Source organism: Acanthaster planci, linkage group LG14, assembly GCF_054643075.1.
Source record: "Acanthaster planci isolate LZ-2023a linkage group LG14, COTS_SCS, whole genome shotgun sequence".
NCBI lineage: Eukaryota > Metazoa > Echinodermata > Asteroidea > Valvatida > Acanthasteridae > Acanthaster > Acanthaster planci.
Window position 1 is genome coordinate 13,038,656 of NC_141790.1, and position 27,080 is coordinate 13,065,735.

At 39.2% G+C, this 27,080-nt stretch overlaps 1 protein-coding gene across 11 annotated transcripts in view; it reads left to right on the top strand.

Moving 5' to 3' along the window:
- Positions 1-27,080, top strand: part of LOC110981686 (disks large homolog 2-like) — a 70,544-nt gene that overhangs the window by 28,293 nt on the left and 15,171 nt on the right. For 7 of the 11 annotated variants that reach the window (XM_022239476.2, XM_022239478.2, XM_022239477.2 and 4 more), the window contains one exon: positions 15,016-15,153. In XM_022239476.2, coding sequence (XP_022095168.1) covers positions 15,016-15,153 — 138 coding nt within the window. Of the gene's footprint in view, positions 1-3,641; positions 3,845-5,054; positions 5,127-11,000; positions 12,584-15,015; positions 15,154-21,858; positions 22,205-27,080 lie in introns of those variants that run through there. The other 4 variants (XM_087145545.1, XM_087145543.1, XM_022239481.2 and 1 more) reach the window with 4 other exon arrangements.

A 27,080-nucleotide genomic window follows, 5' to 3' on the forward strand; every position in this document is an offset into this window, starting at 1 on the left:
ATATTAGGAGTTCCAACTTTTCAAGGAAAAAAAAGTGATGCATTGACCCTATTTGGAATTTATTTCTCTGTAGTAATGTCAGAAATGTGAAATGTAGTCATTAGAATGTAGAATATGCAGATGTTATTACCTTCAAAGAGCAACTATTTAAAAAAACCCCAGATATTCTGCAGTTCCTGTGCAGAAAATTGAAATTGCCTGACTATGTTGATGTCTTGTTGCCATAGTAACCATCTTAGGAGCAACTGTCATTAGTCTGAAGTGAGTCCTGGACTTGATTTAGGGAATGGCTGTACTGTCAAGGATTTGAGCTTCTGCATTCTTACATGGAGTGCCTTGCCGCGTTGTGTGCATGAACAAACATGCTTCCAAATGAGTTCATACAGTAATTCCTATACAGTTAATTTACTGTACATGTACACATGCCTTTCTGAAAGAACTAAATAATGTCAAGCTGTTGATGTGTGCTTCTTGACACCAAGATATGGTATTTATTGCCTAAATATTTTGCACAGTGAAATAACACAAAACTTGAGTGCTTTTCAAGTTTTTTTGTCAGTTCGGACTTCCAAGATTTGTTTGTATTGGATATTCATTGTGTTTGTAACAGATTAAACAACTATTTTTGTTCCTGAACTTGTTTGCTCATAATGGGTCACGGTACAGCTGTTTCTTGGTAGAGACACGGTACTAACGTGTTGAAATACTTCTGTTCGTTAATGTAGTTTTATCCTGTTGCATGATAGACAGCGTCAGTGGATTTCAGGTTACTTCCAAATTTGGCCTCATAAATGTATTGCCTACTGAAAAACAGAATCCTTAAGTTGCAAATGCTGTATTTTCACTGCTGCTTCAAATGTCAAAACTGATACCAACCTTCTCTCTCAATTCTTTCATAATGCCACCTTTCATAACAGACGACCCCATTGTGTCAACCCCTTTCAATTGAAATCCAAAAGTTACAAAAATACAGTGAATAGAGATGGGAGTAGTTGCTCAGACATAATGTTCATTGTCAGTCAGTACATGGGGTAATATATTCATTTAGTGATCACAGGCTTTGTCAGAAAACTGTAGAGGTACAGGCACGTTATGATACTCGAATTTGTCCCAAATATCTGATTTTCCCTTTTCTAAATTCATTTTTATTTAAGGAAGACAGTTGTATGATTGCGAAGATTTGTTTTCATTTCATATGCCAAAAGAAGTCAGGGGATAGTACAAGATGGCCACTTGTTTTTAAGTTATTGATTTTTCTTGACGTTGGGGTATTGAATGGCAAATCCCCAGCTAGACCAGAGTTGTTTGTCACAGTGTTTGGTGCCAGTTGAAATGGATATGCACCATTCTGAAACAAGAAAGACTTATTTTTGTACATTTGAAAAGCTGGAGGTTCATAACCTGAAAAGACAGGAATTGGATGCTTATTGGAGGGAAGGGGACAAAGGAGAAAGATTAAGTTTCAGTGCAATCTCAGGTGGAAGATCTTACCTGGCTCTGGGGCACAGATTGTTTTTTGAAGATCATCTCCTTACAAAAGACCAAAATTTAAAATTTGCCTGCTAGTAATCTACAATGTATTACTAACCACTTTCTTCATTCTGTTCATGATTGGAGGAGTTCCTTGACAACAACAGGGATCAGGCTGCCATGGAAATGCATATGCCAAATTAGAAAGTTCTATCGTGTTAATTGAAGGACTGAGTAACAAGAGAAGGAAATACTAGTAGGATTGCTGGAATATTTTGTTACCAAGATAATAGAATTTCATTTGCACAGGCCATTTTTCTGGAAGTTTCTAGACTTTACATCAGCAAAATGATTATGTAATAGAAGTCAAGGATCTGGTTAACTCATTAACTTGATCACGCTGACTATACCCTTTATAATAAGCTAACCTGCATAAATCACCCTTCTAGTTGAAAGCTGCTTTTATTTTCCCTGTTTGGAAACCTGAAACAGATAACACTTTCTGACATTTATTTGTATATTTTTTACCTCCAGCAAAACAAACCCCATGAACCACATCTAGACAAAAATAACTAGAAATATTTGATGAAAAAATAAAACTCTGAGCAGCAATTCTGAGAAAATGTTTAATTCTTTCGTTTCAGTTTGACGTTTGTGTATTTATATGAAAGTTCGAATCCATGCATACGAAAGTAGAATAGCCAAGGCTAATCTTTTCCTGACTTACATTAGGCAGCTCTGACGTAATAGCGTTAGTCAGTCGTATGGTTGACCGCTACAGACCAGTGGCCTTTGTGGACCAGGAAACATTGGTATACGGGGTGATAATGTTCGATTAATTCCTGTCTTGTGGTGATTTCTTGTACAGGTAGGTGGGCGGTTTAGGAACCCAGAATCCATTGCCAGCCCTCCCCCCATATGAAGAATGTTAGATACAGTACATGGTACAAGGTTTTGTGGAGACTTGTCTGGCCTGACAGGAAACCAGACTACCCCGTATTGACAATTTGTTGTTTTACAAGCTGTACTGTTATATCAAGGTTGCTTCAATCAGTACACTTCCCCCCCATTGGTGCAGACATTCTGCAGCCAAGTAAAACACAGTAATAGCATTCACAGGTGACAGTGTTTGCCCAGTATTTGTGCAAGTCAAGGTTACATTATAAGCAAGGCCACCATAATTCAGTTCTTCATGTAGCTTCATCCACATGTTCATAGTTTGTTAACCCAGCTTTGCTAATATATAGTGTCCCATGACTACTTTCGTACCCTAAGATTCCCCAACCCCCTTACCTCACACCTCCCAGCTTCAAGTTATTCCTTACCAAATCATTTCCCCATGTTGCCCTGGAAACTGAAGGTTTTTCCTCACAGATGTTTAAAAATGAACTTTCCCATTAATTAAATTTTCTTTTCTAATAAAAGGAATTATGCATGCCATAGAGCTAGTTCTGGGGTCATGCTAATTTCTTAATGAAGAACATCATATTTTGGGTTGGACCACACTCCTCTTTTGGTGTCTGTTATACTTTCTAAACTTTTAATTTCTAAAACCATCAAACAATAAATGTTAGATCCCCACAAAAAATACCAGTAAGTAGCAAAATATGTTAAATGCTTTGCCTTGCTAAATTTAGATGTTTTTCTTTTTCAAATGTTAAAATCTGACAGGTACACTGTAGCATAAATCAAGACTTATCATTTGTGAGAAACTTTCTATTTCATTTTCATGGCTTACTATTTCCAAAAGATGACTTTCTCTAAAATTAATGTTTTAAGGAAATATAATATAAGAAGCATTTAAAGGAGAAAGAAACATGTATTGTTTTAGTGCTACATTTACATGCACCTGTACACCACAGAAAATAACAATTCAACCTTTATTTTTAGCAATTCACCGGTACATTCAGTTTGTATGTCTTTTAGGCCTATTGATTTCATTTTACATTGGTACATGTACATGTATGTGTGAGGAACAAACTTTGTCCCGGTTTGAAAGCTGTAGTCTCCCTCTTTGTGTCTATTTACTCATGCATACTGGTGTTCAGTCTGGATGGTAAACCAGGCTAGAATTGATGCGTGATAATTCCTCAGCATTATACAATTGCTGAAGGTCCGTGCACAGACCCACTGAAAGAGTTGGGAGTATTGTTGTCCAGAGGGCAAAGGTGTGCGCTGATGTGTGTGTGTGTTGGAGGGAAAAGCATTGGCGATGTTCAACTCACTGCACTCACAGTTGGAGTTGGTTTTGTATTTGTATAACAAAATTGCTGGTTACTTACAAGGCTGTAAGGTTGCAGCTCTTTGGAATATAACTCATACTACAAACGGACCAAGGTCTTGGTGGATCAAGGAGGAATGATCATATTGACAGGTAGGCAGATTCGTTTGAGAATAAACTAAGGCAGCTTTTTTTGAGAAATGAATGGATCATGGTCACAAATTGTAATTGGTAATGTGCTGGAGGGTTTTCTTGTGCTGTAGTATTTTACCAGTGTTTGGGTGCTGTGTAGGTGAATAGGATGTGTAGGGTCTAGTGGTTTTGTGGTTAGATTTGGTGATTGCTGGGTACCAGTGGTTGATTGGAGACCTTACATATTTCTTCTCTGACACATGGATTTGCATACACATCATGTTTTACATGTGTACATGTATATCTTCTACATGTCATGAGAAATGTTCTTCATTTCTGCATGCTCAATACCTGGTGTGTCGGTACTTACATCCATGTATTTTTATGAAGTTACTACTTCTTTTGCAAGTTCACATGTAGAAACCTTGGCAAAGTTCTGTGATACATGTGCGAATTAATTATTGGCATATCTTATTCAAAAGTACAGTGCAAAGCCAAGGTTTGATCTCGAACATTTGGCATAGCTGCAAGTCTGTGCCCCCACAGGTATGTTCCTTGATGTTGAATTTACTCACCTGTTATCTTGCACGGGCTCAGAAACAACACCTACGTGTTTGTGCACTGAACTTCTACTTGCTTTACATAAAAAACTCTGTAACAAAATCTCGTCTTTCCATTTTCAAAATAATATTGAGTGTACCCAGAGTGCTGCATTCCGAGATGGACAGAGTGGCCGTCATTTTGATGTGAAAAAACACCAGGCAGCCATAGTTAAGGTTAAAACACTTTCTGCTCCAATGTAACGACTGTCCCATGTGATGAACAATATTGACACGCATAGATTATTCATGTGAGGCTGTAGATTCCTAAGAGTCTGTTTCTCAGTGAAGTGGTTGGCGCTAGACAGTTCCTTGGAACCCCTCAAGTCTACCGGTCGCCTGGGCCACCGATTTGTCACCCTGGTGTTGGATCACATCGTCACCTCAGCATACGTAGACTTAGTATCTGGTGTCACATTAAGTAGTGTGTGCACTGATCTTAGTGGATTCCAAACACGACACTTGCTGACAGGACCGTGCAAAACCCCCTCAGATACTCTGTAAGCGTAAATTTGTTATTCCACGTGCGACTGGTGCATTGAATAATCCATGTCGGCTTGAACTGTTGGTGCAGTTGATAGCTGCTGTGCTAATACCTTGCTGACTTCCCTTGAACACGGAGTGAAGGGTCTAAAAATCTTGGCACTATGGTCAAGAAAGAGGCGAGAAGATTCCGAACTTCCTGCATGTGTTGCATATCCAAAGTAAGTACCCACACGTAGCATTCGTCATGGTGCAGACTGCAATTATGTTGAAATGCCCTCCTGATTACTTGTGGATCTTATCCCTTGCATCCCTCGTAAATTAGACAGTCGCTAGCCATGAGTGCGTAATGTGATTGAGTGCTGTGCATTTTGCCAGGTCAGTGGAAAACTGCTTCAATTATAGATACCTGCCTTGCCAAGTAATGAATCAATAAGCAGTCCAAACTTGACAACTGATAGGCTTGTATGGAATCACACTTCATGGTGTATGTACATATATATGTACATGTACATTTTAATGTGTATGTAAGGCTACAATGCGCCGCTAGTACAAATGAACTGTGATACGAACAAACCCAGTTCACAGCATTTCCATACATGCACAGTATACGTACATGTGCGTGTGTACACTTTTGTATCGCGGAAATGTTCATGATTGCTTCATGTATGTTCATGATTGTTTCTTGAATGTTCAGAGTATTTATTGGACTAAAAGGTCTGATGTCTGTTCAAGCTCTTTGTCCTGTTCATTCTCTAAAACAAGCTCCAGTCTTCAGCTTACCCATTACTGTACAGTAAGATGCCGAATGGAGCACAGGCTGTCTTGGTCTACAGGGTACATTTAGTGAAATGAACAACATACTTCTTGAAAATTTCATGTCAATTTTATGATCTGTAGGTGTGCCCTGTGGTTTCATGCCGAAAAGCAGTCATTTTAATATTTGTCTGTCAGCCTCTTCAGCATCCTGTCTTCTCCCATCATTTATATTTCTACTGGCAAGGATATATTTGCAATGTTAACTGTGCCGTTCCATTATCTTTGGCAAGCAGTGTTGACATTGCCGATAATGCGAACCAATTCACCTGCTTGGTCAAAGTCCGTTGGAATGTGGTGCCCCAAGGCGAGAAAATGGAAATGTCATCTTCAGAATTCAGCTAGAGAGAGTGAATTTTTTGGCTTGCTCATTACATTGTTTAGTTCACCTGTGTCCTTGGTAACGATGCAAGTCCAGGTTCAACAAAAATACTGGGAAACAAAATACATGCCATGAAGAAAAAAATCAGCCAATGGCAGTTGCAAGGGTTACATGATGCTGGTCAAGTGAAATCTGTACATGAATAGACTCTATTGTAATTTGAGGAATTTGCCATGAAAAATGTATGGAATTATGTCAATGTACATACTTGTACATGTACACATTCATGTAAGCATGGCCGTAGTAATATCGGCACATGTAGGCCTACATGGGCCAAATTGTGCAGTACATGAGTATGCATAAATTGTGTAGAAATTATTACGTGCGTGTACATGTACAATTGATCTCTGCTGTCACTGTGTTCCTTTCACATGATACGGTACATGCATAATGTACTGTATGAGTTAGAACAGTGTACATGTACATGTACAATACTGTGTTTACCAGTTCATGTACTGGCAGTCTGTTTATGAGTCGGTTACAGTGCTTGGCATTTTTGTTTCCAATGGTTCAGGAGCAATTCTTGTCAGCTCAGGTGAGGACAGTACATTTATACTCCTTTTACACATCCATTTACTTTTGTAAATATCAGAGGGTGTAGATTTCAGAAGAACTTTGTGAAGTGAGCCCTCTGTTGTTCAGAGAAACATTGACTGTTGATCATGTGATTGATTTGGTCCACCTATTCATGAATACCACCTGCTGTTGTCTTTCACAGACAACACACCCGAATGCTGCTGCGGATGCAGGAGAAACATTAGACCCATTAAAAGACCTTGCACTTCAGGGCTTGTTCATGATAATAACATGCTAATCTACATGTATAATTCCTACCAGGTAGTACATGTATGCCCCTGCACCTGCCTGTCCAACCCTAACAGAAAATCCTCCAATTTCAATAGGATTTTACATAACTAAATTAATGTTTATCACATCTACACTACATGTACGCTATATTTGCATATTGATCACAATAGCAGCCAAACTGATAAACAGATGTATAGTTTATCACATGACATACATGTACATGTAAGAGGCATACATGGACATTCTTTCAGGATTCTTTCATGCCTTTTAAACTTCCACCAGGAATACTGGGTAATTTGAGGGAAAAAATTAAAACGAAGGAAATATACTTTCACTCGTGTACATGTTTCTTGGCAGAAATAATAATCTGGTAGTTAACATGAGTAGTGTAGATTTTACACAATTCTTTTCATTTATGTTACATGTATGTGCGGTACTGTATGCTGATAAATGTTAAAGTTTTTCAAAAACTCTCCAACTGAATAGATTATATGGACATGTAAACCCCATGTTTAGCTTGGTGGCCATCTTTGAGGGCTTAGTAGGTCAAAAGCACTTCCCTCCAATATGGTAGCTGTCCAATACATAATCAAGGAACAGTCAACCATTCAGGTACCATTGATCTTACAAGAAGAACAGAAATCGCTTCTGCCAACAAATGGTCGCAGAAAGAAGCGCATTGACAGTTTGATTCCAAGTGTCTCTGATGCACAAGTTATGCTGCCTTTCATTTGAAATCAATTAACATGTAAACCAAATCCCCTGCTGGCCTAGTTGACTTCTTGATCAAATCAGGTGTTAAATCAAGCAGGTTGTGATAATCAGATTCTAAAGATCAAATTGTGGCTATTTGAAATGCTAATTCTCAGTGCAATTTGTATAAACTTGGGGCCGCAGGGCATATACGTGAATAAATGCTAGTACTGATAGGCAGGGCACAGTATTTCCAACAGCACTCTGCCTAGTATGTTTATGGTACATGTACATGTATTTATGTTTTAGGTTATGGTATTTATGTTTCAGTTGAAACTATTACGGTAATACATGTAGTTTGTTTACCATGGTGATTCTTTTTTTAGATTCAAGTAGTGTAATTGAATAAATGCCAAATGGTCTGCCACAAAGGTTTTAATTTTCTCTGGTTGTTCTCTGCCCATTATGTACATGTATGTATGCTGTTTCATGTCCTTTCCATCAAGCAAAAAAAATGACGGACATAAGGCCTCATTCTTTCTATTAATATACATGTATGCAGTAATAGTGGCTAAAAGATCTTCCCTTAGCCCTTAGGAGTGTAAACCAATTCAATTAGGAATTTTTTCCCTCTCAGCACGGGCTAAATCTTGACTTCAGTAGACACCGTTAATATTTACCTTTTATTCACAGAGAAATTTATGCATCACAGCTGGCTAAAGCCATTTTCAACACAATGGCTGACACTGGTGATTGAATTAACGCTGTTTGCCCTTCACGGTGAACTTGGTTGGAAAAGTATAGCGCATGAAGTATTAGGCGTAATTTTTATTTGAATTTAGAGAATTCTTCTCGGGAAATACATGATGGTGGTTGCTTTAATTTTCATCTACTGTACATTAACAAAACTACAGTACGGTACCTGTACGCAAATCACCACGATCTTAGCATTGAATTAACATCTTGGTCTGGATTTCATGACTGTGGAGGTGAAACACGTTTCTTCCCCTTTTTGCCTCCGTACTTTGCTCACAGATCCAAGATGTTAGGTACGGTATAAACATGTAAATTGTACATGTACATAGTGTAAAGAAGGCATCTTGGATAGAGTCTGCTTAGGAAGCCTCTAATGTGATAACTTCTCTTTAAATAAGGGTCTACTGAAAAAAAAAACCTAATTGTCTGGGCCTGTGCAAAAATAATTCCCAGTTGCTCATCAGTGCCTCCATTTGAAATTGGCATCACATTCAGTTCCCGTTTTGATTTATCATAAATTTTAAGTGTAAAATAAAACATCCCATGAATGCCTCAGCAGAATTTTGAATTGTTTAGTTTTTCATTATAATAAGAAGTGAAAATCTTAGTATGGCAGCAGCGTACTAGCCTGGTTAAAGGTATACTCACCAAATTTTGAATCAGTGATTTGATATCTCCAAATTCTCCAGATTGTTCTTCCTGAAATGTTCCCAGGCCAAAACTTACTAGCAGAAATGGAGGGCTGTATATATCTCTTTAATGTTCATTTTGGACCATTTTAACTACATTGAAGGTAAAGTTTCAATTCTGCAGGGGAAAAAACACATACATGCACATATACCTCAGCAAACTTTTCAACAGTTTCTGCTGAGAAACTGCGAATTGTTTTTATGTGGCCTTTATGCTTGGTTTAGAAGGGGGGGAGGTGTTTTGAAAGTGCATGTTTTGCTAGAAAATGCTACCGGTATATCTTTCCTCAGTACCTTCTTCAAGATGTCACCCTGGTTCTCAACAGCTTGAGTGACAGTCGCAATTCACTATTAAAGTGTTGTGACAGTGTGCGCTGCAGCCATGGCACTGCTGACTATGTGTCCCTCATCAAACAGCTCACGTCAAGCTTTTTTTCTCCTGCTCAGGCTTTGAGGTATTGATCTCTGACGAGCCAACCAGAAGTATTTAACCCACACAATATCCCTGCTGCAAACCACAGGGAGAAGGTTAATCCTGTGTCAAATGTACCATACTTGTTTTTGAGCATTTTGTTTGTGATTCCAGACCAAAATATCACAGTTGCACGATGAGATTTTGGCCTTGGTGAGTCAAATAGATTCTGCCATTAGAAGAAAGTTGGTAACAAATTGACCAATCTATGCTGTATTCTTACAAACATGTACCCTCAACGAATATTGAACTTTCCCTTTGACCTGATTTTTGAATTTGTAGCTTTTGAATATTCCTCCCCTCAGCTAAGGGGTATAAATATAAATGAAAAATCAAGAATGAAAATCTTCACCTGGTGTTTATTACTTACATTAGCCGGATCCATCAGATTTTGCTTTTTATTTCCTTTAAATAATTGTGTTCATTGAATAAGTTGGTTCATAACCTTACAAGTATTTTATTTGCTGCTGAATTGGGTACTTGGTGTGTTGTCAGTGGCAGGATTTGTGAGTAAAGATTTTCTTTTACCTTTATACATGTACTGCAAACATTTGTCATTACTTTTAAGTGTTGTACTTGTTCTCATTGAGAAACACTCGCGTGTGGGTGCTTAAATTGGCATATTCTCATGATATTATTAACCATTTCTTTAATTCATGATTAAACCTTTCATCCATCCCACTGACTTTCTGTTTATATAAACATTGGCACGTTATGAAATCTGAGAGCATAAACTGTCAGGTGACGTGGAGTCCTTTCATAACTCGAAACTTTAATTGCCTAAAGGGACGTTTGTTGTCCATCGTTTAATTTGTTGTTGCATCTCGCTCTTGATTGGACTGAGCCATATCGTCCCAACAGATCTTTTTCTTACAGATTTGTCATTATGCTGTCATCACTGATTAGTGATTTAAATATCACCTACAGTATTCTCTGTCTCAAGTCTCTGTCGCCTGAGTGACCTTCTCTGAAGCAAGTTGCTCCCATTCATTTCCTTCATCGTTGTTGCTGCTCCCAACCTTGTCTCCCTTCATCCTTGATGCATTACCCGTCTCCAAGGGGACCCAAAGGTAGTCCCTTGCAATCAATGACCCGAGCAATACAGCCGTGAATAAGGGTGACTCACAAACACAATAGCCCTTGATAATACATCGCCACGCCACGGCACGGACAGTATCCATCGTGGCTAAACTCTCTGTCAGTCTTTTTCATTTATGTCCTTGCAGAGACACAGAAAGCCAGATCATACCGGTGCTTTGAGAACAAGTGCCAGTGATGCTATCATACAGGAGACCCTCATTAATCAACTAGCGGCGTAACCGTCTGCCAATTACTAACAACTGCCGTCAATGTATTGGTTCTCATGCATCTGTTAAAACAACAGCCGGTTCTAGTCTCAGCTTCTCTGTGTATAGAAGAGACCCCGGAAGGCCCCTCGTGTATTGTGTGATTTTCCTTCTCTTCTGTTTTTTTCTTCGCTGTTGTTACGGTCTTACCAAGTTTACGGTTGGTAGGTGATGCATTCACCGCATCTCCATCAGCCAGCTGTTACCTTGCCGACTGCAGTTTGGATGTAGCGAGAGAGCACAGGAGATGCTCTTCAATATAACAAGCTTATCATCTGATGCTGCAGAGCAGAATAGCTTGATGCCTCCCTTTAACAGATGCGGCAACCATTCCTGCCTGCATCCTTCATGTTGGGAGGGTTGCGGTTACCTTCTGAGTCATCACGTGTACATGGGTCGGTACATGTATGTATTCATCAACCTCAGTCTTCGTCTCCTCCCTTACAGCTTGTGCTCCTACGCAATGAATACCGCATCCACACGGACAGGTTTCTAGCTTGGTTAGTCTAGTAACCAGTCAGCTGTCTCCATTGCTGATCAAGTTAAAAGCTCTGTAATTTATGGATTACACTTGGATGAAGCCATAAATGCAGTTGTCAAACGGGGATCCATTTCTATTGACACCCCTCTGCAGGATTTATGTCCGCCGAAGAGGTGTGGAGTTTTCGTTGTTGATTGGGTGTTGATTTCATCAGTTTCGTATAGCAGTGAATGAACCGTTTATGGATATTGCATCTGTCAAGATGATCGCATTCTTAAACCGGATCTGATTCCAATTGGGACCTGACCATGAAGCTGTGTCCTCTCACGTGAGTGGGGTTTTCGTCCACAGGTGTTGGTATCGACATGAGCCATGTTTACTACTTGTTCAAAAACTAGAAATAAATAATTTACCCACTTATTCAGCAAGGACAAACTGACAGACGTGCATCCACAAGGTGTGGATACTAAAAACCATCAGTGTTCTTCATTGTTGATATCAGCTATGCACAGCCACTGTCTTTGTCACTGGCAAACCTCATGTGATTAATATCACAACAATTTGTGTTGACTCAGAGTTGATGCTTTCTTCTTTCCAAAGACATCTTTGAAGATTAGCTCACTCTAAAGCTGATTATGGCCATCCATGTGCACGTGGAACCCGCAGTTGTCATAAAACCAATCTGCGTCTGACTACCTGCCAAGGCCAATAGACCTGTATTATAATTGCATGTCACTTGCTGATACATTCCTAAAAGGATAAATTACAGAATCTTGTGATAAATCTGTTAAGAAAGAGCAGATGGTGGATGCATGTCTTCTTGAACTTGATGTGATGCACTGCTTATTAGTCCAAGCAAGACTTCTTCACTTCTGGACGGCGATTCTCTTCTAAGAATAATTCTGATTGTTTGACCAGTCTAAGGGGTCAGTGGGTCAGAGTTCAAGTAATACGTGTTTCTGCAATTTCACCATTATACCTGTAAGGTGATTGGATTATTCACATCAGACTTGTGTGCTTCTACAAACTTGAGCAACGTTAAAAAAACAAGACAAGCAGGAAGGTCCTTGGTTTATTGCCAGTCTACAAAGGTCAAGTAAACTGACCACAATGTGGGGTGCGTACGATGTCAAACAGAGAGGACCTCATGACATGCATTCACCGGACCCATCATCCAATGCATGGTTTCCATGTGAATGCGTGGTCAGTCTCTTCGGTTGCAAGAAGAAATCAGCGGTGGGTATTTTTGCTTTTGGTCGTGTTCCAGTTGGTAATCAAGCCTTGATTCTATTTGCTGTGAATACTGCACACCAGTACCTGTATACGTACATGTACGAGGATGTAGTAGGGTACACATGTGCTGGTACTAGTGTTTGCTTTTGCATAGAAATTATTTTAAAAGCTAATAATTCATCTGCCAGTGTCATTTGTCTGTATGACTTCAGTGATCGCTTGCTACTTTCAACCTTTTTTGTGTTGTGATTGTTCAATGCTGCTACCAACTGTACGTTTTTTTGCCCAAATTGCTGCTTGTCTCTTAGGTGCATACAGTTAAACATGTACTCGTACATTTAATGCTTAAAAGCCACCAGTATTGAGTGAACATACATGTATTTACAATTTGTATTGTGTATTTCTAAACATCTCTTGAATTTCCCTCATACAGATATCAAGAATTTTCTCTCCTTTGAATGATGCATTAGTGTGCGAACTCAGTGCCGAGATCCATTCCTCAAGCTTTTCAAATAGTTGCAGCAAGTCCCTGGACTTCACCCCCCAATAAAAAAAAATTTGAAGCACAGTAAGCTTTTTGAACGGTGAAAATTGTCTTCTTTTTCTTCTGTCTAGCGGTCGCTTGTTTTTCAAACCCAACCTCATTCTGCACATTTGCGCAGCGATTCAAGCAAACCTCTTGAGATGCCGTTATACTGTCGTTGGGTGTCTTCGCACTTCCAACGGGAATGAGGGACTGAAAAATCAGTCTGTTGCCGTGACAACCAGAAATTGAAATGCTCTTCCCTGTGTATCAGTATCAATTCACCTTCAAAGAATGTCTTTTTGTTCATGTATACAAGGTCTGGTGCTCAAGGCATCAAAGCTTACCGTATATGCTGAAATTTGGAACTGGAACGTGTGAAATTCTAAGATCGACTGATTCTGTATCCGCACATATACATGTACATGTAGTACAAGAATTAATTATGCAAAGTCATCAAGTGAATTAGACACGCTCGACTATTGATCAGAACCGCAAGCTATTGTTTATTGCAGTGAGCTGAGATGGATCGATTCTGGCTTATTTTTGCTACAGACCTACTGGCTCACGTACATGTAGGAAAGTGCTATGATACCAGTTGATGAGGCCTGCGATATTGATTGAAAATGATGTGAACATTGAAATGTGCAGCGTTGAAATGAGCATAGCAAATTAACATGGAAATTGGAGTAAATTGAATCCATCCAACCCGGTACATTTACACACAGGTACTAGTACACTTTGAATATTCATTGGACTGACATACATATGTAATTTTAATACCCACATTTTCTTCCTACCAGCGAGTAGCATGTACAAGAAATTATTAACATACTGTACTATACTGGTATTATATGCAGTTATTTACCCTGAATGGTTGCAATAGTGTTATATGTACCGGTACATAGGATAAGGAGGGCAATAGCAGTTGCCACAATAACATTTTGTTATCAAATACCAGTGCTGATGCCTACCTGTTCATAAAGGGTCATGCGTAATTCCATAATGAATGGTCACACTGACTCTCAAGTGACTTCTCATGAGTCATAGTGACTCAACATTATCAGTAAAGTTAGCTTGAAATAGGTCACAGATGTCACAATTTTAAGGAGTGTCGTGTGAGGACTGAAAACTCTTTTCCTTCACATGTATTCCCAGATAAACCTTCCTACATGTATAATGCCCAAATGAATCGATTCTTACAGCATAAACCATTTCTATGAATCGTTTTGATTAATAACCATCTCCTAGATTGAATGAAAGTTTCAGTAATATTTCAGTAATCTCTGCCACAAGATTTTCTAGGACTTCATACCTTCTTAGCTCCACCCACTTCCTATAAAAACAATACTTGAGTAATCTTATACATGTATGTATGTAGTTTCCTTATTTCAAATGAGTATTGATCACGTTAAGTGCATGGCCAGTAGCGACTCTAGTCTGCGTAAGATGCTTTTAAGACTTCGATGGATACACTGTGTGTGGCCTAATGCAAGCACCAGGACCTGCCAGAAGATGCCACTGCATAATGTCATAAAAACCAAGGATGCGTACAGAAACGCTGTTGGAAATCCCACCTTGTCCTTGGATGGTGCCGCTGAAACCAACCCCATTTAGTCATTTCAGGTTGGTCCATCGAGTCATCGGATAGCAGAGAATGTTTCTTTTTAGGAATGGGTGGAAAAAACTGGTTACAGAAGAAATGCAGAGAGGAAGCCGGAGAAAAGCAGACAATGGGGTAAGGTGGTCTGTCATGTGCTTGGAGCAAACGAATGGTCATCGGAATTGCCATGGGTACATGTGTTGAACAAGCCTGTATAAGGAACGACAACCACACTGACAGTCCATTCTTACACTTTGCTGGAAACAGCGTTGCAGATGATGGATATTATTTTTGTTGCTTCCAATGCAGCAATACCACTTTCCAGATGAGGATTCCCCAGCTTTAGACGGTGCCCCGCGGTTGGTTCCCGTAGTTGGTTCAAATGTTACACAGCCCAAGGAGAGTATTCAGAGCTACGTCACACAGTCTACCGTGTCTCCAGTCGAGGTAAGACGAGCTCTTTGAGATTAGCCCTATCCCCCCCATTTATCAACAAACTTAGCCAAAATCATTTGTATGTTCTTAGACTTAATTTGATTTAGACATCAAATCCTTAAAAATGATGACACAAGGGTTTGTCAGTCCTGAATTCATTAGAATCTATCAAAAGCAAACCTGTGTTAACATCATTTTATTTGAGAAGCAATGCAGATGATATACAAAGTGCAGTTACTTCTTTGTCTTCCTTCTTAAAAAAAACCAAAACATAATGCCTTGTCCTCCCATTCAGTCTCCAAGCTTCCCCAAATCAGCGTAAGATTCTGCATACAAAGAAATTATTGTCAAATTTCTGAACCTTTAAACAGGAAAAACCTTTGCCACTTGAAGAAACCTTGTTTCAAAGCATCTGCACACTTACTTAATTTTTCATCTTGGATTAATATTAAATGTGAAAAGTACAACAGATGCGTTATAATACTGGTACATGAAAGAGCAACTTCATCCTACTGGACAAGTTTGTACTTTTGATGTCCTTTCGTCCTATTTCTTCATACCAATTCTCTTTGTTTGATAAGAAGGATGACACATTAAGTCTAGCAAATATTGTTCATATCAGCTGTGTTACATCTCTCTTCAAGTTCACAACATATCGTATTAGTGTTTCTGTGTACTGTGGCAAAATAAGTCGAAGGAATTTTTTACTGTGACTGTTACAGCAAAAGGAAGGTTAACCCTAACAGTCCCAAATCCTCCAATTTCAATATAATTTTAAATACACCCTATGGAGGTAGGGTTAATAAGCAACATACTGACAACTCCCTATCATCCTTAACTCAATTCCAAAATACTACAAACAAAGCTAACATCGAGCAGCGAACAGTAGAATTCTTATTGCAAATTTGCAGGAGAGCCAAGGTCATCCCGTTGCACCTTGGCGCTGTCATACATGATGGGCTGGTGGGTAATTCTGTTACTGTCTAGTGAATGACAACGTTTAAACGTGTTGTGAATGCAAGTGTATGAACCAATTAGTTGAGAACCAATTACTCATCGTGCTATCATTTTGGGAGGCAAATAATCAGGTACTTACGCATTGTATATCTACATGTACATACTGGTATTAGCACTAATGTAAACGGACATTATGTGCGTATACAGAGGCAATGCATACTACATGTAGCAGAGGTGTGAACTTTTTAGCTGATTTCAGCTTTTTTGTTTAGATGTTGACCCTCAATTTCAGCTTTTTTTGTGCACCTGCTGTGTACAAACGTATGGGGGCTTCTTACATTAAGCTATTTGCTACGTTTTCACCTTTGATATCAAGTGGCCACTGACACCCCTGATGTATTGAATCTGCTATGCTGCTGCTGTATGTAAACATGACTTCATAATATGCACATAGGTACATGTACATGTACCTTAGTGGCACTGTTGGATAATTGAAACTATTGAATATTCAAATCATGCTAATTGCACATACATGTACATGTACATGTCATCAATGATGAAGTTGACTTTGGTCATTCAGGAAATATCATAGAATTAACGTGGAATAATTTCCATGTACCACAGATAATTCCATTTTACGTTGCAAGGGGAACCTTTCTCCCTACCTCCCCCTGAAAAAAATTGGAACAATAAAAAGGAAACTATAAAATAAGTGAAAAAATAGAGTTGAAAGGGGGTAATTAAGTAACACCAGTTTACTTTTGCCAAAACCCCCCTAAAAATTGACCCCATGCCACTGTTAAATGTGTATGAGCTTTTAGCCGATGGGTGCTTTGTTGCTTTTCCACCTGAAAATCCTTGCCTCCCCCTCCCTCGGAAAAGTGGTTTGCCCCAGCACACCCCACCCACACACACAACCTGCATCAGCTGTCACAAAATAAACCAGCCACTTACATTGTACATTGTGCATGTACATTATGTGCTCTGTGGGCATTGCCTTTTAGGTCTGTGTAGCGCCCTCTGTAGACAGTTGCTAGAAAGGTCAATCTATGTACAATTGAGAAAGTACAGGGTATCATGTACATGTACTGGTAGGTTTATATCGTATGCGGTTTAAACAGGGCTTGATGCATTCTGCATAATGCATTAGCAATTAATCTGTACATATTTCATCCAAACAAAATTCATGCATAGACTGTTACTATTCCAGTCAGATACGGTACATGTATGGCCACACCTTAGTACTAGTTAAATGTAACAGTATTCCTTGTAAAGCAGCAAATTCTGTTCTTGACATTGGTGATGATTGTTTGCATTTATTGTAGAAATCCTCTCCCCCCGCACGCTGGGGAATTTGTTGATTGTGAAGTCATACATTTCAGGCATTACACTACTGTACGTGCTCGTTTTCACAGTTCATTGATTATGCCAAAATATTTACAATTTCACTCCAGCGCATGTACATGTACTGCACATGTATGGGTATAATGTGGTGGTTTGCTTGCACTCATTATACATGTAAACTAAATTTGCTGCCTGGACTTTATTGGTTCCATGAATTCAACAAGCTAGCACATGGAGGGTTTTATAAAGCCTGCATGTGTGAAATAGGTACAGGTGCTCTTGTACCTGTTTGGTCGTTATCTGATCAAATCCACCTGCAGAAAAAGTGCTGAAATGCTCCGATGAAAGGTCCTGGAAAACTGAAACTTGTCTCCAGCCACAAAATGGAAGGTGCCAGTATGGTACCGGTATTGGTGCTCGGGGTACAATGTCTATACAGGTACAATGTCCATGTATGTTATGTTGTACAAGACTTGTACATACACTGTGCCTGTATTTAAATGATACGCTTGGTGAGAGAAAAATTTAATTCTATACTTTGGCAAATTTCATTTGAAAGACATGTACATGTCCCATGTCAGCGTACAATGTGTCTATGTACCAGTACGTATTATTATGTGCATGGATATTCGCCTGAGGAATTGCATGAATGGAAGCTGAGTGTTACTTATGCCTCGTTATCCACTCATCTCATTTCAACTTTCTGTACCAAAGAAGTCTGTAAAATTCCAGCTCTATCAAAATTGAACAGTTGCTGGACCTTTTGTGCCCTGATGAAAATTGAAATGTAGTCAGTGGTTTCACCAAAGTGTTTAAATTTTTTGCTGTTGGTAGCCAGATAGACTGGTTAAAAAAAGACAAAGCAAATTAGCGAAAAATCCTGTCTATTTTAAAGTCAGAGTATGTCAGTGGACATGTCTGACCTGATCAATCAGAAAAGAGAAAAAGATGTTTTGGCTCTGACTTATGAGGTTCATGTGTACGTGTAGCTCTCCAAGTCTATTGAACTGATCATAATGTTCAATGCTTTGAGAAAGGACAAGGGTTGAAGCAAAACGGAAGAGATATGTAGTGCCCAAAAGGAGGTGACATTTGAAGCAAGGGCTTGATCTTTAAGGTTCAAATCACTCATGTCAGAGAAGGACGGAACACCTGATGCACTTGTAGCTGAAACACTCTTGCTGTTATGCCATTTTCTGCTGTCAAGTACCAAAACACTCTACCGCTTGTCACTCGTTTGATTGACCATTGGCCGGAGTGACCATTGGCTGGAGTGTTCGGTCAGAGAACTGCTCAGATTGGACAGGAGCCTCTCTGTTGGAAAGTGACCTACATGTATCAATGAATAATGCAAAGTTCAGTGGAATGGATGCAATCATAGCATTGGATGGTTTATGTTTGAGAAAAAATTCCTGTGCTTAGAAGCGTTGAAAATTGAAATACTTGGTGAAATAACGTTTGGTACATGTCTGTACAGTGTAGCAACATGTACACTGCACACATTTACGATCTATACATTGCAGATATATTAGATTTCTACTTTCATGTACAGGTGCTCATAACCTCTTTCACATAAGAGAGGCAGGAATGATGATTACCCAACATGCAGCCTTTTCACACAATTCCAGACGAACACACAGCAAATAGTGTACACGCACTTTCCTTTTTTCCCCCCATTTTTTGTTACAACTTGTAATTGATGGATTTTTCGACCAGTTCTTTCTTTTTCCGGATAGACTGGATACTCTCTTATATTTGAACCATACTTAATCTGCGTACCATATGGTACATATGTACATAATTCACATGCCTAAAAAATATATTTATGAAAGTTCATAAAACGCAAAGTGTACCATTTTACACAAAAGTGTTTTCACCTTACATAAATACATGTAACATGGATACACCTGCCATGATACGCATACTTCATGTATATATCATATCTTAGCACTTTGTAAATGCCTATAGATGTTTGTAAAAAGTACATACTGTCCATGTACATGTGTCCATGTACATGTACATGTGTCCATGTCCATGTACAACGTACAAATGTTTTGATGGTAACGTGGGAATACTAGTACGGGGGTGGATGCACTTTATAGATCTTCAATACCGATTGTCTTGCTTGACACTCGGGTATGTCAACTGAGAATATTATAAATGAGTTTGGCATTCTGTAAATGATTTTTAGAATTGGATTTCATAATTGTTCAATTTACCATTAAGGACATTTGCTGGGGCACATTTGGAAGTCATACTTATAGGTGTGAATATTTGATAAATTACTCACTGTTGTGTTAGTGCCTGAAAGGCAATGTTCCCTAAAGAAGGCCGTGAGGGAGTGCTAGCTAATGTACCGGTACATGCCAGGCAAAGCTTTGCCAAGCCTTAACTTGTCTGACAAGTGACAGGTACATGTAGCAATGTTTAAATCAGTGATGAAGGGCCGTTAGATGCAGTCATAACCTAAGGACTTACATGTAACATTTCATGCTCACAATGCCAAATGGTCAATTTGGAGCTAAGTATATCCCTACATTTGCCAATTTCCTGGTGACACATTGCTCACATTTGACACCTGTGTAGTCCTGCCTACAGTAAATTATATGTACACAGTCCTTTTCTCAGAGTGCTAGTAAATTTTATGCACAGCGGCCGCACAGGTCAGGTAAGAAGATCGCCTGGGAAATATATTGAGTGGCTGACATGTCACTTGGCAGACCATTGAGGCATGTTGTTTGAGAGCCTAGGAGTGAGGACATGCACTTTTAAGACCCTCCAAGATGAATTTTTTTGCCAAGTGATTGAGGAGAGTCATTTAACTTTGCTGCAGGCATATGTACCTGTACCTGAGTGTGTCCCCCCCCCCCCGAAAATTTTGTCATGGTGATTTTTTTTCTAGACCTCATGTAATTAGTTTGGTTCTGACCATAGGAAATAACATACCTGTATGTACTGCTTGTACATATAAATGGGTAATTGCAGAAATTAGGGGTCTATTTTTTTTGATGTCCCTGTTACATCTGACATGTGACTGTAAATTTCTCTAAAATTCTCTAATTTCCAAGAGTGATGAATTAATGTAAATTACCTGCCAAACAAATACCAATAGTTTGAAATCAATTCTGGTGATAATTCCATGTCAAATAACAAAGGCCAGATGTAATAGGGACACACATAATGCAACTCTTGGGCCCCTAATTTCTGGAATTACCCATAATAATGTAAATAAATCGTTCATCTGGAATTTGTGTGCATGGATGTTGGTAGAGAAAATGGATTGGATTTGATGTTAAGAGAATGTACGGTAGGTGTGCGTAATTTATAAATCTCCCCCCCTCCTTCCCCGGACTTGGAAATCAGAGGAATTTATTCATGATCCGTAATGTGCACTTGTGGAGGATTTCAAGTACTAGGTCTGGGAATGGTATTTGTTGGGATGCTTCATGGGTGAGGGGACTGCACATGAATACTCAAAGAGACAGGTGGTTGTAGTGACATCCCTCCCTAATCATCAGGTGCACGGAGTGGGTAGGCTTGTTTGGAGGGTGTTTGTCAGCATGTGCTTATATCTGTACAGGTACTGGTTTGGTACTGGTATATAGAGGAAAAAACAAAAGTAATGACAGAATGACTTTGGTGGATTTAGTTCCCTTTCAGGACCTCCACAGCTGAATGAAGTTTTGCAAGTATTGATTGATTGAAACAAATTGTCCAGCATTATACCAGTCCATGTACATGTCATTATACTGTCCATGTACATGTACGTGCCAGGCAGCAATGTAATAATCCTGTGCATGTATTTATGCACAGTACGTTGATAACTTGTGTTACACCAAAAATACCCCCCCCCAAAAATAAAAATCCTTTCTTCCCTTTTACAAGCTGCTTTACAGGTTTGGCACCAAGCCAAGAAACCATGAAAAACACCCAGGCAGCAAACATGGTGTATGTTATAAACCCTCCTTCATTTACCTGACACCTTCATGAATGATGAGAAGCACTCCTTAATCTTCCTGATTAATTCCCATCTCATTAGCCTTCAAGAAGGCATGCTCTACAGTATAGAATGAGCATATCATACCCGGTATCTCACCATTCCATATTTTTCTTAGAATGGTTCTTCAAGCAAATATGATTTCCAAGTTTGTGGGTTTATGATAAATCCTGTGACTGCTACCAGTGCATGTACATGTACAACGTAGGAGTGGTACATGGATGTTTAGATGGACTCAACTTAGCATGCGATGATAATTACTGCATTGCGTATCTCTGTGTGCATTAGACACGTTTGATAGGCCCTTGTGTTGTGGCAAAGCTCTTTATACTGTACAGAGCAGCTTGTACTTAGCATACAGAATGGTACGGCACGTGTGTGCAGAGCGTGCGTGCAGCCACCACGTCAGTGAAATTTATCATTTGTACACTGAGCTCGGACGGACACGACTGTAGCTTCTAGACCACCTGTTTTGCAGTGAAAACTCACTGCAAGGCTTATCGGTGGCTCATCTATATGTACGGTACATCAGTTTGTGTGTCAGGGCTGTTGTCTCTTTATTTTCTCATGGCAAGTTCCTTCGTGTACTTCGTGCATGTGTCCATGTTTGGCTAAATTGCTTGTCGTGACTCTAGAGGGTTTTGGCTGGCGTCAGTAACAATCGACAGCCGGCTGTGCGTTCTCTAAGGAGCAGTTTCCCCTGTCGCCATGATGCATGTTTTCGTCAATGTTTCGGCGTCGTTGATGTACCGCAACAAGAAGAAGGTTTGGTCGTTTGTCTTTTATTTTTATTTTTAGTTTCCAATGAAAGCTGTCCATTGTGCAACGATTGTTCTCGCTTCACCAATACGGCACCTTCTCATTATCATCACAATGTGTCTGCACAGGAATAGCCATCAAAATACTAAAATGGGCTGGTAGTTCATTCCCAGTTAGCTTGTCTTTAGTTCACAATTTATCAAAAAATGGTTCTACTTCATTATGGTACACGTACGTGTACATACATGGAATGTGTACTATTTTCTCTGTGTTATGACCTGTTTAAATGAACAGTTAAAGGTTGACATGTACATGTACACGTACATATGTATATAGTTTTGCCCTGCTTTCCAGATTTTAGTCTCGAAACTCACTCAGAAGTTGAAAGATTTCAAGAATCCCACTCTGCAGAATGGTGTCTGGACACACCCCCACGATCTGATCTTTATGTGGTCGGAAACTGGTTCAACTGAAGGGTTTAGAACATGGAAGAATAAGAAAGGTTCTTATTCCTCCTTGGTTAGAATGAACCAGTTGGGTCTTTTCAATGAAAGAAAGATCATTTAAGATCCAAGCACTTGTGAGTCTGTGTATGGCCGTGTTTGGACAGACCTTACACACACTGCTGTTCGGGAATTACTGCAGATTTGCTTCATTTTGGGCTTGAGCTGTTGGACTATCAATTGATTGGTTCATTTATCTGAAACCACTTGACCATCGTTAATCAATTCAAGTTGCCAACCACTAGCAAAGTATTTACTAAATGACAACTGTTGAATGTATTATTTTTATTTGAAGGGTTAATGTACGTACACTGTACATTTCGAAACAATCGAAAGTTTGAGAAGAGTCCTGGAATGGTTCGTAAACTAAGACCACTTATAGGAATTTATTTCCAAATTCTGAGGTCACAGGCAAAGAGACAAGTACATGAACATGTACGTATTTGATATCATATTCTTTGAAGCTTCCTAGAGTAAGCGAGTGTTGTTGCATTTTAGGCATGGTAGGCGAACATCAGCACCTGTGAAACAATTTATGAACAACTGTATACCTGAAATTTGTTGAAAGGATGAATCCTGTTCATGACGAATCATTGCTTCCAAAAAATAATGAAAACTGTCCATGCAAATGAACGTAACTCTGGGTTTCTCTTAGCAGCACTTTGTTGCTATTGGTGCCAAGATTTTTCCAGTCTTGCTTGAGGTGTTACTACCTGCCAGATGCTGTACACGTAATGTGCACCTGCCGCGTACATGTACACTGTACATGTGATTATTATGATTAGCATCATTATTACAGAGCAAGCTTGGGGCAATAACAGATGTACAGTATTTATATCATAAACACTGAGCCGGTATTGTCATTTCCATGTTTTTCCTCCTTCCACCAATGTGTATGAGAACGTTTCCTGTTCCTATGGTTACGGGGTTAGTGATTGTATGCTACACACATTGATTGTGAAAATGTCAGAGTTTAATGCTAGATCTTGCACAGATTTTTTGTTGATAAGCAATGTGCAGACTTGTTCAGCAAATATGAATGCAAAGCAGTGCATTTACATTATTAAACTGACCTATGGCAGATTCACCATGTTTGATAAGGTAAAGTCACAATACCAGACGGGAGATTTCACTTGTAAAATTTCCTTTTTCATGGCTGAATATTTTTGCAGCAGCGTCAAAGTTTTTGTCGTTTTTGTTTTTTGTTTCTAATATTTTCCAGTACTTCCCATTGTAATACATGTAGCTCAATATTTTGAGATGCAGTACAGGGGATTCACAATTGTGCCCCTCCAAGAGTTTGCATCGCATTGACCAATCACAACACATGAAATCTGTCGACCCTTTCCAAACACGCATTGGGTCAACAGATTTGGCATATGTATTGTAATTGGTCAACATGATGCAAACTCTTGGAGGCGCACTATTGTAAAACTCCCATATTTTTTAAGTGTGAGCTTTCTGATAGAAACCGTGTGCATAATATTTGGCAATAATGAGACATAAGGGCTCCTGCGGCGGGGCTGTAATGCCAATGTTAGTTTCCTGGCATAAGCAGGAAATTTATTCTTGCTGTTTCCAACAAATTTTTGTGATGATTTCACTACATGTATTAATTAATTAGCAAACATGGTGTACACAGGAAACTTCAATGCCTCTTCACAGGGTTTGAAACACTTTGCTAGAAACTGCAAGCTTGGTCTGACATTTAACATAACTGTATAAGTTTACAAAATCAATCTGGGTGTGAGGTACATGTAATATAAAGCAGTTTCTATTGGTAATGCAGGTATTGATGTTCTCATTTTCCCATGTCTAACATACATGTACGTAGGGTACTTTTATTGAATTACATTTTGGAGAAAGGCAAACAACATGAAACAGTTGAGTTGGTATCAACAACCCTTTTTTTTTCTCCTATCAATCTGAGATTGCGTCTTTAAGGCATGTACATGTATGAACGTGTACCCCTAACGTTTTGGCTTCAGGCTTAGGATGATTATCATCTGAGTCAACAAGGAAAGCCAGCTGACTATCGATCTAGAAGAAGATCTCAGAATGAGAGAAGGCGAAGAAATTGCCCTCTGAACTGCATAAAATTAGATTACCATTGCTAATTTTCACCGGTTCACTCATTCAAAAAATAAAAAGGGAAAAACAAAAGCGATGATCAGCAGTTCATTTAGAGTGTTTTAAAGAGATCTCTCTTTGCTTCAAGCTTAAAGATTCAACATCCTGAAGATATGCTCTATCTGCTGAAAAGTGTTGTATCATAACAATGGACAGTAAGAATTTGTTTACCAGGGCTGTAACAATTTCCATCTTGTTCCTACCGGTATGTAGAAGAGGTGCAAAGTCACAACACCAGCTCATAAACAAACTAAAGATTGAAGGAGTAAGTTGGAATCTTTTCCACATTTGTTAAGGGGCAGAAGCCAAATTTATTGCTCTCTTGCCCCCTCTTCTCTTTCTGATGTTTTTCATCAAAAATTGGGACTGGCTGTCTCCTTCCCTGCACACAGCATCTTTTCTTTTTGTAATGATGTTTGATTGCTTTCATATTGCAACCTGATATGTCTGTTTTTGCGGTATTGCCAGGAGTGTTCGGGGCGTCTTCCCCAAGAAAAATATGTTTTTTCAAGAATTTTCTGCCCAAGGAAACAATCTACCTTGCCTCATCGACACAATATGACCACTTCCAGTTAGTTCTTTGCATGAAATGGATCTGTCCTTGTTTGAAACTGTAAACAATTTGGTTTGGTGCAAGTCTGCCAGAAATCTAGGAGTAAAGTGTTTTGTTGGCGTACATGTAAGTGAGTTTGGAGGGGAAGCAATGCCTCATGCAGAGGAATAGACAAGATATGACTGACCCCTCACTCTTGCAAATGTTTTCCCCCCACAGACAAGATATGACTGACCCCTCACTCTTGCAAATGTTTTCCCCCCACAGAATGAGCCTGATGCACATTTTATATATTTTTGCTAGCAACATTAGTTTTTAAAATACATTTAGGCATGGATTTGTGGTGATTTTTTTTTTCTGACAATTTTTGGGAAGTCTGTCTGTAGTGTACATGCAGTGCTTTAGTGGTTATTTTAGCATCATATTTCTAAAAAGTGCTTGTACATGTATGTTTCAAAATATTAACTGATGCCATCAGTTTGCTGTTGAATTTCAAGTTAACAACAAATAAAGCTCATTTCGTAAAGAACGAATCTTCTATAAAAAATGTCATACTTCATTGTTAGTCTGCTTTTAGAAATATAGTGAAACGATACATTTCTTTGAAATCCAGAGGTCATGTTCAGCCTGCCCTGCCTATTCGCCAACAATTCTTGGCCTCCATTCTCTTGTAATCCTGACCCAGAAAAAATGGTGCTGAATTTCACTGCTCCCATTTTATTTCCTGGAGGTTTGCTTTATTTGAAAGAAGGAGGTGTTGAATTTAAGATTTTTGATGTAGCCATGATAGGATGTCCTTTCAATGAGATTATTGGCTTAGAGGGAAATCAGATATCGGGCTTTGTGTTTGAACGGTCTCTCCTGATCATCTCAATGAAATTCTATTCCCTTCATTCTCCCACTTTGCTTAACCTCTTCTGATCAGACCAGATATTTGTGCTGACAAGTTTACAGCCAAATTGAATCCTGTAGCTGAAGATTATACTCCCAAGATTTCACCGTGATAAATTTCTTTCGAACTTTTTGGGCGGCACTGATTAAATTACATATTGGATGACTACTCTTTCAGTACAGTTACACACAGCCAAGGCAGTAGGAGAGTCTGTTGACTTTTGAAAGTGTTGATTTTGACAACAATATTGGACAGTTTTTGTGATGGCTCAAGAAGAGGGGACTATGTGTTCTGTGGTCCTGATCATTACATGGTGACAGATAAGCTTGAATGCTGATGTGACATGTCCTTACAGAGGCATCCTCAACCACATGGTGCCAAGCGATACAGCTTTCAGAAAAGTCAAGACTCAATTTGCATGTCAAGCAAACAGCATTGAGCTGTTGTACATTATAATGGAAGTTGCGTCAACGAAGACACTGAAGGCTGCATCAAGCATGCCATGCCATTTCTTGTGAAGAGACAATGCTCCTCATTAACCCTAACATCCTAGGCCCTTTTTGCTAGGCGTCCTCCTCAATCCTCCCCACATCACTGTATGGTACATGTACTTTGTCTTATTGTATTTTGTGGCTTGAGGCACGTGTAACAATACTGTCATGTCCTCAAGCGACAGGGCCGTACAGTACTTACACCCAGTATGCTACATGTACATTTTACTACCAGGTAATAATTTTAGTATTACATGTACCGTACATACCAGAATATGTAGGGTTAAAATTGGTTCCGAAACTGCAGCTGCTT